The following is a 15,063-nucleotide window of genomic DNA, read 5'->3' on the forward strand; positions in this document are numbered from 1 at the left end:
CTTGCTAACCTCCACCCTCAACGCAGAGCTGTCCACTGGCACAGGTGCTGAAACGCGTAGGTTCTCTTTCCCTCACAGCGGTGCGAGACTGAGGGTCGAGAGTAAAACATTTGGATGATTGTATTGACTTTATCCATATATTTTTGAGACACTTCGGTGGATATACATTGATTTACTCAGCTTTCATCAAGAGCGCATCAAAGGTCCACGTTCTGACCCGGTCAGTTAACGGACTCTTAATTGGGAAAAAGATGGCTTTTATGGTGAAACAAATGGTGGGAGGGCATGTGAAGAACCTGACCGGGGGTTTGACTGAGGAAAAGCCCGAAGGAGAGAAATCGGAAGCCGCAGCGGCAGGAATGACCCAGGAGGAATTTGAACAATATCAACAACAGTTAGAGGAGGAAAAGTAAGACCAAACCCAAGTTTCTCGAACCATTTGAATAGCCTATAGATTTTGAAAGGGTTGCGTACTATAAAGCGGCGTTTATTATGTGTAATGTCCAATGTAAAGACGCAGCTGAGCGCGTGCCTTTATTAGCCCCAGTGCGCCATGCACTATTTTACGCATCAGTGGGATCCACGGCGTGCTCCCGAGCTCACCACGTAGCTGCAACACTCGATAAATTAGTTTTCTTTCAGGTTTCAAGAATTAGGCAAAATAGAACGGGTTTCCATTGGAATTCTTGCATTAGACTAGAAACAAAAATGTGTAAGTAATCACAGTTGAGTTTAATGCCCAATTATATTGTAAAACGGAGTCGTTTTCCAATAGGCATATCCTAATGCTTCAGGTTGATAATTGTCCTCAGATTCATTCTAGAACATGAATTCAGTTACTTTTATGTCCAATTTATCTCAAAATGTATTGATGTAACATTTTGAATATCATCCTCAATGAGCTCTCCAAATAGTCCCCCCCCCCCTTTTCATGCATGTCCCTGTGATGTAGGCCTCCATCTTCATTTTGTTCACAAAGAGTAGACACCTCAACAGAATAAATTAGTCTGATGTGAGTATCTCTGATCTTGAAATGTATTTTTATCTGGGTATAACAAAGAAACCCATCGCCATAGCCATAGACTGTCCTCTGTCCATATCATAAAACATCTGATAATTTAATTGACTTTACTTCAAATTCCCATATGTGAGAGGAGAAGATGTCCTCAAGGTTTGAAACAGATGACTCTACAAAAGCTAATAAATCTGAACATATATCTTGTTCTGTGAAAAAAATACCCTTGAAATGTGTCTTACCATGTACAGTGCCTCCACACACACCTGTATCTATATGAAAAGTATACTTCATTAAAAAGAAATGGGTTTTACTACAGGGCACTACCCTGGCTTAAGGTCACATATCTCCAGGCTCCAGGACAAACAGCCTATTTACTGTTGACATGTCAGACATGGTGGAGCATCCACTGACTCCCCTCAGAGACTAGCCTCAACTGTCCACAGCCCACTTTGACCTCAAACCCATACCATCATACATTACACTGGGATTCAGGGGAGGTGGGCTATTATAATGTGGCTACCGCCATACAATAGATCATAGCACAAAGTCTGGTGTCAGTGCTCTGTATAATCCAAGGAGAATAGGGTTGTTGGAATGGGGTTGTTTGCAGTGGCATGTCATATATAATCATGTTATCAGGCACAGTAGTCACAATGACATCCCCTGGTTATATGATGCCCTTGAGAGGAGAAGACACAAGATTCGTCATCTCAGTGCCATCAGGAGCTCTACCATTGGCTGTCACAGAGAGCTGGCTTATGTGCTGCTGTGTGGTGGTTTACATGCTCATGTTCATTCATAGTGGGCAATATAACAGTAATACCACTGTGAATATACACTGAGTGAACAAAACATTAAGAACACCTGTTCTTTCCATGACATAGACTGTCCAGGTGAATCCAGGTGAAAGCTATGATCCCTTATTGATGTGACTTATTAAATCCACTTCAATCAGTGTAGATGAAAGGGAGGAGACAGGTTAAAGAAGGATTTTTAAGCCTTGAGACAATTGAGACATGGATTGTGTATTTGTGCCATTCAGAGGGTGTAGGGGAATAACAAAATATTTAAGTGCCTTTGAACGGGGTATGGTAATAGGTGCCAGGTGCATCAGTTTGTGTCAAGAACTGCAACGCTGCTGGGTTTTTCATGGTCAACAGTTTTCAATGTGTATCAACAATGGTCCACCACCCAAAGGACATCCAGCCAACTGTGGGAAGCATCCCTGTGGAACCCTGTGGAACGCTTTCGATACCTTGTAGAGTTCATGCCCCGACGCATTGAGGCTGTTCTGAGGGGGGAAAAAACTCAATATTAGGAAGGTGTTCTTAATGTTCTGTACACTCAGGGCAAGCCCTAGCCTTTTGGGGGACCAAGGCGAGATTTGGTTGGGGGGGCCCACGGGCAAAACATTTTAGTCCCCCCCCCCCCCCTTGACAGTGGAGAGAACATTTTGGAGTTTTAAAGCAAGTTTTCTACATTTTTCCAATGGGCGGAGAGAAAAGAGTAAAATTTTAAAGCAAATGTCCTGAAATTCTATACATTTTGACATGCATTTTCCCATGTTAATATGATATCTGAATGAGAGTGACTAACAAAATCAATTGGACCCCCTGGAGATCACCCTTCGTGCTCGGTTGGTAATTCGGCCATGATTACTACAAGTTTAGATAGCTGGGCAGACTAATTTACCAATTAAAACATATTAACTGACATGGGCTAATTGAGTGACTGTCAGTGACTGACATAACAAGAGGCGAACACCTATGTTGCTTATGCCCAGGGTTGGCCCTGTATCCCATGAATGATAGGGATATGACCTTGTCATTGGCCATGCACATGTATCATGCCATTATTTACAATACTGTATGTATGCACTATGATGTCATGCTGTCAATCAGACCACACTGTTGGCATGATCACATAGGTCTCGTGACGTCACCTCGGTTCATGGAGTCTGCTTCGGAATGTTTTGTGCAAGTTGTAGGTCTAGTCTTGTCTTTCAATCTTTCAATCTATTTCAATCTGATTATTGGAAAATTAGGGACAAAGATTATTTGAGTAATACTAAGAGGGCTGCCACGGAAAACACAAACTGTCTCTTGTCTGCCCTCTGCTGGAGTTACCAAATGGGTAGTATTGCAGTATTGCTGTACGTGGTGGTGAAGTATAAATATCTGATTGACCTCAACATAAGGCTTGCAGTATGATGATATTTGTATGGTGGTGTAGGGCAGAGGACATGGTGATGGGGTGTTGTGGTGTCTGGGTGTGCTGTAGAGTGAGGTGATCCAAGGTTGTGCAGATTCACTGGTTTGGCAGCTGTAAAAGGAGGTGTGCTCGTCAGTCATTTTCTGGAGTGGAGTAATCCTAGGTTCTGGGTTCAGAGGGTGTATAGTTCTGTAGAGTGGTGTGGTTCTGGGTTCAGAGTGTGTAGAGCTCTGTAGAGTGGTGTTGTCCTAGGCTCTGGGTTGGAAGGGTGTAGAGTTCTGTAGAGTGGTGTTGTCCTAGGCTCTGGGTTGGAAGGGTGTAACGTTCTGTAGAGTGGTGTCGTCCTAGGTTCTAGGTTGGAAGGTGTATAGTTCTGTAGAGTGGTGTTGTCCTAGGCTCTGGGTTGGAAGGGTGTAGAGTTCTGTAGAGTGGTGTTGCCCTAGGCTCTGGGTTTGAAGGGTGTAACGTTCTGTAGAGTGGTGTCGTCCTAGGTTCTAGGTTGGAAGGTGTATAGTTCTGTAGAGTGGTGTGATCCTAGGTTTCTGTGGGCTCACTAAGTTAGCAGCTGTAGAAATAGGTGAGTGCTAGTCAGTCAGTGAGTCAGTGAGTCAGTCAATGCTGCTCTACATCCCAGAAGTCTGAATATAATTCCCCAGTTGAGCAGTGGACCGGCAATAGACTGCATCTGGATCTGACTGCGAGAGCAAAACCTCTCTCTGTTGTTCTCCCTCTCTCTCCCTCCCTCCTCCTCTACCCCCAGGTGTTACTGCTGCTTGTCCACCTTCTGTTGGCATGGACTCTTGAGTCAGAGTGCAGCTCAGCAGAGGGCTCCCTGTGTTCTTTTGTTTCAGCCCTCACTATGAGATCCACAGTGGTATAAAAATCTATTATCGTCACATACACCAGATAGGTGCAGTGAAATGTGTTGTTTACAGGGTCGCCATAGTACTATGGCGTCCTGGAGCAAATTAGATTTAAGTACTTTGTTCAAGGGCACATCGGCAGATTTTTCACCTAATTGGCTCAGGTATTCGAAGCAGCGACCTTTTCATTACTGGCCCAACACTCTAACTGCGATGGCCGAGCTATGTGGTTAATAGTAACCAATGAATTTGTGCATTTGTGATACATCACATTACTAAACAAATCTAACAACGTTCCATACTAAAGACCATGACATGTTGACATTACAAAAAGCCTTATGGATTAATTAAATTATCATTATAGCATCTGTCCTCACATTGCCACTAATGCTGTTAAATCCTTAATCCTTCCGTCTAATTATGGAGGTGGACTGAAGGAGGCGTTTGTTATGAAGCATCAATTAGAGTAATGCCTTGAGATTATCCCACCTTTGCAGACGTTGTGTGTGTGTGTGTGTGTGTGTGTGTGTGTGTGTGTGTGTGTGTGTGTGTGTGTGTGTGTGTGTGTGTGTGTGTGTGTGTGTGTGTGTGTGTGTGTGTGTGTGTGTGTGTGTGTGTGTGTGTGTTTACATGCAGCGACACTATTTAATCCGCTGTTAACCATTTTCTCTCTGGTTTAACCCAGGCAGGAACGAGATGCTAGTTTTGCACAGAAGAAAGCTGAGCGGGCAACAGTTAGAAGTCACTTCCGGGACAAATACAGACTGCCAAAGGTACATCCATTACTGATTCTGCATATTTGATTCAAGCATTTTCTTACTACATGTTATTACAGTTATTACAGGGTCAGATATAGGTTGTGTCCTTGAAGCAAAAACACCATCCAAATGTGCTCTGTTTGTACTCTCTTTCTTTTCTCCTTATGTCTCAATCATCTCATTCCTCTCCTTTTCCTTTGCCCTCGCTCCCTACACCCTCTCCCATTGGCCTGTGTGTGTGTGTGTGTGTGTCTGTCTCCACTGTGTGTGCGACCCAGAATGAGCTGGATGACACTCAGATCCAGCAGGCGGGGGATGACGTGGAGCTGCCCACAGAGCTAGCCAAGATGATCGCTGATGACAACAAGGAGGAGGCGTCCAAAACGTCTGTCCTGGGCCAGCTGACCAACATCCAGAATGTGGACATGGACCAGCTGAAGGACAAGGCCCAGGCCACGCTGGAAGACCTCAAACAGTCTGCTGAGAAGTGCAATCTCATGTGATCTGGCTGGCTGACTGAATTCCTGCTCTCTCTCTCCCTCCCTTACTCTCTTTATCTGTACAACAAAGGATCTGTGTAAGATATGATCTATGATCATGTACAAACGTTGATAGTCATGTTGCTTTGAATACACACACATACAGTCAACACTGCCTCACATACACAAACATACTGCAGCAGCTCCTGGCCAAGGAATCAGAGTAAACAATGTCTAAGCTGTGGGGAATCAGAGTTAACACTGTCTAAGCTGTGGGGGAATCAGAGTAAACACTGTCTACGCTGTGGGGGAAACAGAGTAAACACTGTCTAAGCTGTGGGGGAATCAGAGTAAACAATGTCTAAGCTGTGGGGGAAACAGAGTAAACACTGTCTAAGCTGTGGGGGAATCAGAGTAAACAATGTCTAAGCTGTGGGGGAATCAGAGTAAACACTGTCTAAGATGTGGGGGAATCAGAGTAAACACTGTCTAAGCTGTGGGGGAAACAGAGTAAACACTGTCTAAGCTGTGGGGGAAACAGAGTAAACACTATCTACGCTGTGGGGGAAACAGAGTAAACACTGTCTACGCTGTGGGGGAATCAGAGTAAACACTGTCTAAGCTGTGGGGGAATCGGACTAAACAATGTCTACGCTGTGGGGGAAACAGAGTAAACACTGTCTACGCTGTGGGGGAATCAGAGTAATAGTCTTATGCCAAAGACCCTTCGCAGAAAACCATTTAGACAATGGCACAAAGTATATCAACTAGTCATATTAAGTGTGAGACTAAATCAAACTTTCTTGTCTTGGGACCACATTCAGTACATTACAAACCAAATGTCTGTTATATCTATCGCAGGTGTAAATGTATTTGCGATTAGCCTGTTCTGTTGTCCATCTAGTCTATGGTCATTAACTCGTTGGGGCCTTGCTAAGAGACAGCTCGTCCTCTGTGATGCCAACCCATCTAACCTTTCAACTCTAGCCTTTAACCTGTCCTCATATTGACCATGACCTCTCCATCTCAGTGTTGTTTTGTGCTGGTGGTTTGGTGTCGTTTAAACGCTATGATATGCCAAATGCTGTCTTTGAAAATGTCTTCCTCTGGCTGAGTGCTGGTCATAGTGTTTAATAAGTACACAATACTATGAACATATATGAACATATAGTACTTGATATTTGTCTGATTTGTTGTTGTATCACTAAATAAAGACGCAGGTGAGAGCAGGAGAGGGGTTTGTCAACCTTATTTGAATTACAGTAATATACAGTATATATTTCTTAAATGCAGTGGTTCATGTCTTGTAATAGTTGAACAGTCCTTTCGTGACATTACAGTAATTGCATTTGAAGAAAGGATGGTGAACATGCCTTAGTAGCTTGTTTCATGTGATAGCTACTTTGTGCTTTCTCGTCAGTTCCATGAAGCAAAACAAACAAGTGTGAATATAATGAATTCTTACTCAAGTCTTACAGAGCCTGATCACCTCTTACATACCTCTCTGTATTAAAGTGTGTGACCTGCAATGATACTATAAAGCCAACAAAAATACATCATTTCATTTACAGTCACCCTATGGGGTGATTCAGGTTGATCTCATGATGATATTTCAGGAAGAGACATGTTGTTCATGATGTTTCTGTTTCCTGTCCACTCTTTGCTTCTTTTACATCATCTTTGTTGTTCAATGCCGTATGAAACGTATTGATTTTTGACTGACTGTTGAAACCATAATAAACAGATTTTTATGATGTATGCTTCATGTTTCTCCATTTGTTTTCCAGCCAGTCTGACCATCTGGTCAGAAACTCCAGGACGGAAGATTTCTAACATATAATTTACAGTAGCCATCGTTTGATGCTATAAAACCAAAACCTAATGTTCTGAACACTAGGTGGAGACAAAAATACAACGTCATCGGAATGTTTGTTGATTAGTGATTGTTGAATTCAAGACAAACGGAATTTAATCCAAAATCCATATTAGCCCCTGATTATTATCATGAAATTATTATCATTGCAATACTGAAAGGCCAAATGATTATGTCACAGTTGTTATAACCATTGTTATAACCACGTTCTTAAGTTAACCTTTATAATGATGTTATTATTTTTTATTATAACCATTATTAGTGGCAACTTTACCTTCCAGTGAAGTCTGATAATAAGCTCAGCCATCTGGCAGAATCAATGGCTTTTTGCAAAAGTGTACAGTGTTTTTCAGGGAGAAGCCAGCCAGAAACTGCTTTGTGACATTTCTAGACAGCCCGGGTGTCGCTACGGGTTTTTCCAATCGCTTTTTTTCAAAACACGTTAGTTAGCATTTCAATAGCAGAGAAGCCTGAGCTATTGGTAGTTTTCAAGTGCGGTGTGAAAGGGGAGAGCTGTAAAATATATTGATGCTGAAACCCACCTCTATTGATAGGCGCAGGGCGTGAACAATCTTCAGCCTAGAAAGACACTGTGCCACTGCATGGCCAATCTGACACAATTGGGGTGAAACGGCCCAGAAAATACTATTCTCTTCCATTCTGTTCTATCAATCAGGGCTTAAAAACTCACTAGAAAGAAGAGCGAGAGGGAGAGTGAACAGGGCGACAATTAGTAGAACTTTAAGTGAACCCCTCACTGTGCGACGGTTTTCATAGAGGTTTCCCTCCTCGAGTTATCGTTAAAAAGGAACAGATTTGTTTTTTCTGCACTTAAAAGTGGAGCAGTGGGTGCAGATGTGAGCTTCTAGCAATGGAATGCTTTCTGTCGACTGCTAGGGGGCTTGTGTGCGCCCCACACTCACTACCTCCCCAAACGTTGACGTGTTTTGTAAAGGGGACCACACAGGTCGTGAGTTTCATTAAATTTATAAACATTTTATTTATCCTGTATGACGAGCAGATTGCCAAAAACTACGTTGCTATAGAAATGAGTCCCACGAACTCCTCAATGACGACCAATCGTTGACCAGGATTGTAAATGGGAGAGGGGCAAGGAAAACTTTCCTTTCTTTTTCTGGAAAAGGAGGGGTGTTGTGGGGAAAAGATTAACGAAGCGTGAAGCGTAACTGCAAGAGGGGGACAAAGACACATAGCGAGAGGAAATGCTACAGTGAGAAGAGGCAGTCCTAATGAATTCAACCAAAATAGTATGGAATGGAACATGGAAAATATGAACGTTTTTTAAAGCCAAGAAAGTTGGACATATTTTGAAAAACAAGACTAAAGAGTTATGCTTTCAAACGAGGGCACGAAATGTGGATAGTAGGTGTCCGAACTTTGGACTGCGCATGTGGTCACTTTTTGTTAAATTTTTACTGACACGACTGTGACAGATTTGCGAGGGATAGTGTTGCTTTGTTGCGTAGCTGACTCTATGCAAAGGATTTCAACATTTTTACTCATCCGTCCCAGACTGGATTAATTCTAAAGCAAAAAACGGACTATTATTCCACAACTGTCAAGCGTGTATTGGAGAGACAGAGGGACATCTTTAGGTTTGTAGCTAGGCCTACTAAACACATTTATGTTTGGACCATGAATGCCTACTAAAAATATTTATGTTTGGACCATAAACGCCTCATACTAAATGGGTTTATTAGTTACATTACGTTTTAAATTCATCATAGACTTGGCTGTCCCGCACTAACTGGAGGAAAATGTGCGCATCGTCGAACTAGAGCTCTCTCCAGCATGAAAAGTTGGTGCAGCGCTCTGGCGCTCTTCTCATCGGTGCTGTTGGCGCTAGATGCCCAGTTAATATGTTGGCAAGCCCTGCTCCGATGCCATGAGGAGGCAGACTGTGAGCTTGCATACAGCCAGTATCTAGCCGCCTGTGAAGGAAACATTAGAGGCACCAGGAGGCAATGCCCCAGCCACTGTATCAACGCGTTGATAAGACTGAATCACACCCGCAACGGTCCTTACCTCGAGAGGTGTGACTGTGGTCAGGACATGGAGTGTAGGGATGCAAAGCGGGCGATTGAGCCATGCCTCCCCCGGAGGTATCCTGGAGACGCGGGGGGGATAGGATGCACAGAGGCCCGTCAACGCTGTGAGGAGGACACCGGCTGCCACTCCTCCCTGACAGCCTACTTGTCTTACTGTGGGCAACTCTTCAATGGCAGGAAATGCTCCTCCAGGTGCAAGGCCACAATACAACAGATGCTATTCATCCCAAATGGCATGCTACTAAACCAGTGTGTGTGCGACGGGGTGGAAAGGCCGTTCTGTGAGGTAGTCAAAGAGAACATGAGCAAACTTTGCCAGATTGGAGACCACAGTGTTATTTCAGACCAGGCAGATATGGACGATATGTATGAGGATGAAGACTATGAATCGAAAACAGAGGAGATATATCCTCCTAACTCAAATTCTAGTTCCTCGCAGCTGTCGAGCTATATGGCCTTATTATGCATTACTTTTGCACGGATATTCTTTTGAGAATGAATGTGACCTCTTTTTGTGACCTCTCAGTTGGACAGACAGTACTGTCTGCTCGGGGACGGGTCCAATCTAATGAGCACTCGAATACTATTTGCTTCTAGTAATCTCCTATGGGCCTAATTGATTTTTCATATTTTGATGTGATGCCTTAATCTGGGACACAAGAATGGTCAGGACATTCAGGCCACCAATTCAGTTTGCACACTCGGCCTAGGCTACTCATGAAATATCCTAGGTCGAAACTGTTCTGGAGTGTAAAGATCCATAAAGTGATTGTTTAGGGAGAAGTGAACCAAACTTGACAATACTCATCATTGGGCATTGCATCCATTACTTCTGGGCTACCTTTTAAGCTCTTATGCCTATTTGTTTAGTTTCGTCTCAATGGTCCTTGGAGTGTGGCTTTATTAAGACTTAGGATAAACATTGGACCAGTCCAGTTTCTGTTTGCTTTCCTCTCTATTTTAGGGGCCTCTGCATTGTTGCAGCCATCACACTTCAAATATTTGTAGGGAACTGCCAGTGAACAGACAAGGGTTTGGAATCAAGTAGGCATAGTTAAATTAGCTGAAGTGCCTCTCCAGAAGCCCCCCTACCCCCCATGACACATCCCTCACTCTTGATAGTTTTATTTAAAATGTCCCCCCACTCTCCCCCTTTAGGGACCCCCTTTCTTTATTGAAAGCAAGAAGTCACCCTTCTCCTTATAGACTGGCCTCTACAAGATGAATGTGGGCTTATGATAGACTTATATGGACAAAAGAAGAGGCACTAGTGTTTTTTCTCTGAAAAAAATAAGAAATACCAGTTTATTACTATGAACAGCAGTACATAAGCTACTTGTTAATAGGCCTAGTTTAATTTATTATTCATTTCATATAAAGTGTAATGGGTTCCTTTCCAGGACAGAAACATGCTTGACAGTTAGCCAAGATATTTAGTAAGAAGGGAAAAAGCTAAGAAGTTATTCCATTATTTTTTAATGAAGCTAATCCTTCCCGTGTCTTGTAATTATCTTTACAAGATGTCACTTGAAGTTTTTCTAAACTAATCTTTGTTTTTGTTATGATCGTCAATGTCATTTATTTTTTATTCCACCTTGTTGGGTAGATGCTGGTCCATAGGGAAATGTAATTGTCATGTTGATGTTAAATTATATACATAAAAAAAGGAATTTATGTTTTACATGTTTATGTCATATATTAATGCTGTAAATTAGTGTCCAATTTTGTCCATTGTGACTTTGCAGTCAATACACCACCTCATGAATAATATGGCAGTAGTTTACATGTACAAAAACAATGTTTTTGAAACAATTCTGCAGGTAGATTTGTCATCTCAACCAGTGTGGAAAGAAATAATGGATACTTTTTATATATGGAAAATAATTTATGTAATAAAATGATTAAGTGTGAGTCAAAAAGTCCAACTGTTTATTTGACATCCTGTATGTTATTCAAACGTAGGAATGTTTCCCAACCCCCAACTAAATTAAACATCACACCAAAACTATCAGACTTAAAGTATAGGCAAATGTAACTGCGCTGGAAGTAGAGAAGACTGGAATGTTCAATAAGGGAAAAATGTCATTTTGGATCAGGCTCCAAAGTCACGTGTCGCCTTTGAATGTGAACTTGTGCCATTGTCAAGCAAAGCTAAAGGACCAACAGACATTGAATCGGTTTGAATATCTACTGCGTTGATCTTTGAAATGATACACTTGCAATTCTGGTAGTCCTGGCAATAGCAACTTTTACATGAAAAGACAAAACAGGACCTCTCACTACTATTGTCTTCTCATATCATCCATCTTCCCTGGAATTTGTAAAAAGTTTTTAGAGACACGTATTTTGTTGACACAATATTAAATCAAGTCCTAGAACAGGGTGATTGAATCTAAATGAATGTCTCCTGTGGCTGCTGAAACCACAAGTAACTGTGTGACTGCTGTGTACCCCTCATAATACCAGCATTGTGTAATACTTTAGGGATCAGGCCCAGTGTAACTGAAACCCAAGCAGGAATGTTAAGTGTCTGGCTGCACAATACATCTTATTTGGAAGAGAAGGCCAGGACTCTCTGTGCTCGTTGAGACATTTCAGCTTTAAGTTACTGCTTCCTGGTAAATTGTGCCTAATTACTTGTGTGTAAATGGCACTTTCTGTGTCAGTGTTAAAAGGTCAGTCACGACTCTTGAGAATGCAGGATTGTGCATTTGATCATTTTGCCTTACAGAGTTTCTCAGTTCTCTTGGTCTTCAATGACCTTTTCAGAGAAATAATATGGAAATATAGCACATTATTAAATGTATCATTTTTATAACACAGTGAGAATGCAATGGGTGTTTTTGTGTCTACTAATCTCCTAAATTCTGCTAATAACGTTTTAGGCAGGTTAGTAGGTAAATATAAATCCTTGGCACAAATAGCTCATAGTAATAATTATTTATTTACAGGTCCTTAACAAACTGTATGGAAGTGTTATGTAATTTATTAAGTTTGAATGAGTCAAGATAAGTGGAATTTGAAGTCATGACAGGAAATCTGTGTTCAATTCATAGTTCCTTTGACAATAGACTGACCAAGTTGTCCCCTTCCTATCTTCACCTAAATCAAATTTGATTGGTCACATGCGCCGAATACAACGTGTAGACTTCACAGTGAAATGCTTACTTACGAGCAAGTATTTTGTTTAGAAAATAATGTAACGCCTAACAGACAGTCCTTAGATTGTTCAAAAGTGCGTTTCACTGGTACATTTAGAAGCGGAAGGGAGGGAAAGGGATTCTGTATAGTTGAGGTAAGACCCTCCTAACTTGGCTCAGCCAATCTGTCTAACCATCGCCATGCATCTCAAAGTTGTCCAACTCTAACTCACCCTCCTTCAAATCCCCCACTCAGCTTCTGGGAACAAAATCAAAACAAACAGAAGCAGGGGAGCCTTGGGGTGAGTGGGGGACGGCAGAGGGAGGATTTACAGAGGCTGCAGTGTGCTGGAGCCCATTTTCTAAATTATCTTTATTCAACGTTTCTCTGAAACAAACCCCTGCCTGCCCCCAGGTCTAAGAGAGGGGGTGACACAGGGATTTAGGGGATAGTTTTGTCTCTCATCTGTACAATGTTCTATTCATGATAGCAGTCTACCCACGGTGAATGGTTGATGTGTGTGTGTTTGGGGGTAGGAGAGTTGTGAGGTCCTTAGTTCCTTACGGATTAACCCCCCTTCTAACTTTAGCTGATGTCAATACAGCTCCACCGTCGTCCCATTAGGAGTACCAACAGAGGCTGATAGAGACCCAGGAGAGGGGGAAAGGGAACAAGTGCTCATGATGGAGCTGAACTGAAATGGAAGCCAATTAAACCCACAATGCCACAGGGCTGTGGTTGGTTGGTAAGGGGGTCAAAGTGGTAAAAGGCATAGTGGTTGACTATTCAACTTTTTGGCATCTCCTTATAGCGTATACCGCCATCTCTACTGGTGCTCATGCCAGTCCTCTACACGCCCTGCTACCCTGGACTACATTAGGGCTTCCTCTCCTTACGTTATAGAAACGGGCCAGTTGTGTCCTCAAGAGAGGGAACCAAATGGTGACTATATGGCCAGGAGACAGCAGTAGGCCTCCAACAGGCAGTGACAGACTCACTAAGACATCCATGAAACCTTACACTCAGACCACAATGTTATTTTACCAAGCTTTACATTTCAACCCGAACTACAAGTACAGTCCCTTCGGAAAAAAGTTTTCAGACCACTTGACTTTTTCCACATTTTGTTACAGCCTTATTCTAAAATTGATTCATCGTTCGTTCCCCCCCCCCCCCCCATCAATCTACACACAATACCCCATAATGACAAAGCAAAAACTGTTTTTTGAAATTGTTGCTAATGCACTAAAAATTAAAACAGAAATATCACATTTACATAAGTATTCAGATCATTTACTCAGTACTTTGTTGAAGCATCTTTCGCAGAGATTACAGCCTTGATTCTTCTTGGGTGTGACACTACAAGCTTGGCATATCTGTGTTTGTGGAGTTTCTCCTATTCTTCTCTGCAGATCCTCTCAAGCTCTTGTCAGGTTGGATGGGGAGCGTTGCTACACAGCTATTTTCAGGTCTCTCCAGAGATGTTCGATCGGGTTCAAGTCCGGGCTCTGGCTGGACCACTCAAGGACATTCAGAGACTTGTCCCGAAGCCACTCCTGCGTTGTTTTGGCTGTGTGCTTAGGGACGTTGTCCTGGTGGAAGGTGAACCATCGCCCCAGTCTGAGCACTCTGGAGCAGGTTTTCATCAAGGATCTCTCTGTACTTTGCTCTGTTCATCTTTGTCTCGATCCTGACTAGAATCCCAGTCCCTGCCACTGAAAAACAACCCCACAGCATGATGCTGCCACCACCATGGTTCACCGTAGGAATGGTGCCAGGTCTCCTCCAGACGTGACACTTGGCATTCAGACCAAAGAGATCAATCTTGGTTTAATCAGACCAGAGAATCTTGATTCTCATGGTCTGAGAGTCTTTAGGTGCCTTTTAGGTGTCTGGCCACTCTACCATAAAGGCCTGATTGGTAGAGTGCTGCAGAGATGGTTGCCCTTCTGAAAGGTTCTCTCATCTCCACAGAGGAACTCTAGTGCTCTGTTAGTGTGACCATTGGGTTCTTGGTCACCTGCCTGACCAAAGCCCTTCTCCCCCGATTGCTCAGTTTGTCCGGGCAGCCAGCTCTCGGAAGAGTCTTGGTGGTTCCAAACTTCTTCCATTTAAGAATGATGGAGGCCACTGTGTTCTTGGGGACCTTCAATGCTGCAGATTTGTTTTGGTACCCTTCCCCAGATCTGTGCCTCGACACAAACTTGTCTTGGAGCTCTATGAATTCCTTCGACCTCATGCCTTGGTTTTTGCTCTGACATGCACTGTCAACTGTGGGACCTTACATAAACAGGCGTGTGCCTTTCCAAATAATGTTCAATCAATTGAATTTACCACAGGTGGACTTCAATCAAGTTGTAGAAACATCTCAAGAATGATCAATGGAAACAGGATGCACCTGAGCTCAATTGAGTCTCATAGCAAAGGGTCTGAATACATAGGTAATAAGGTATGTTTTTTTGTTAATGAGTGCCAACATTTCTAAAACCTGTTTTCGCTTTGTCATTATGGGGCATTGTGTGTAGATTGCTGAGGAATTTTATTTATTTAATCCATTTTAGAATAAGGCTGTAACGTAACAAAATGTGGAAAAAGTCAAGGGGTCTGAATACTTTCCAAAGGCACTCTATTTTAATTTACTCAATCTTGGG

General features: G+C 42.6%; 2 protein-coding genes across 2 annotated transcripts; both read left to right on the forward strand.

Moving 5' to 3' along the window:
* The first annotated feature begins 251 nt into the window (after positions 1–251).
* LOC135504140 (complexin-3-like) lies at positions 252–5,871 on the forward strand. Its single transcript, XM_064922494.1, has 3 exons — positions 252–409; positions 4,778–4,865; positions 5,129–5,871. The coding sequence occupies exons 1-3, from the start codon at positions 252–254 to the stop codon at positions 5,351–5,353; spliced, it is 471 nt and encodes a 156-aa protein (XP_064778566.1). The 3' UTR covers positions 5,354–5,871.
* A 2,061-nt stretch (positions 5,872–7,932) lies between these two features.
* Positions 7,933–11,182, forward strand: LOC135550756 (growth arrest-specific protein 1-like). The gene has a single exon (XM_064981850.1). The coding sequence runs from the start codon at positions 9,015–9,017 to the stop codon at positions 9,762–9,764; it is 750 nt and encodes a 249-aa protein (XP_064837922.1). The 5' UTR covers positions 7,933–9,014; the 3' UTR covers positions 9,765–11,182.
* The last annotated feature ends 3,881 nt before the right edge of the window (positions 11,183–15,063 follow it).

This window comes from Oncorhynchus masou, chromosome 1, assembly GCF_036934945.1.
Source record: "Oncorhynchus masou masou isolate Uvic2021 chromosome 1, UVic_Omas_1.1, whole genome shotgun sequence".
Taxonomy (NCBI): domain Eukaryota; kingdom Metazoa; phylum Chordata; class Actinopteri; order Salmoniformes; family Salmonidae; genus Oncorhynchus; species Oncorhynchus masou.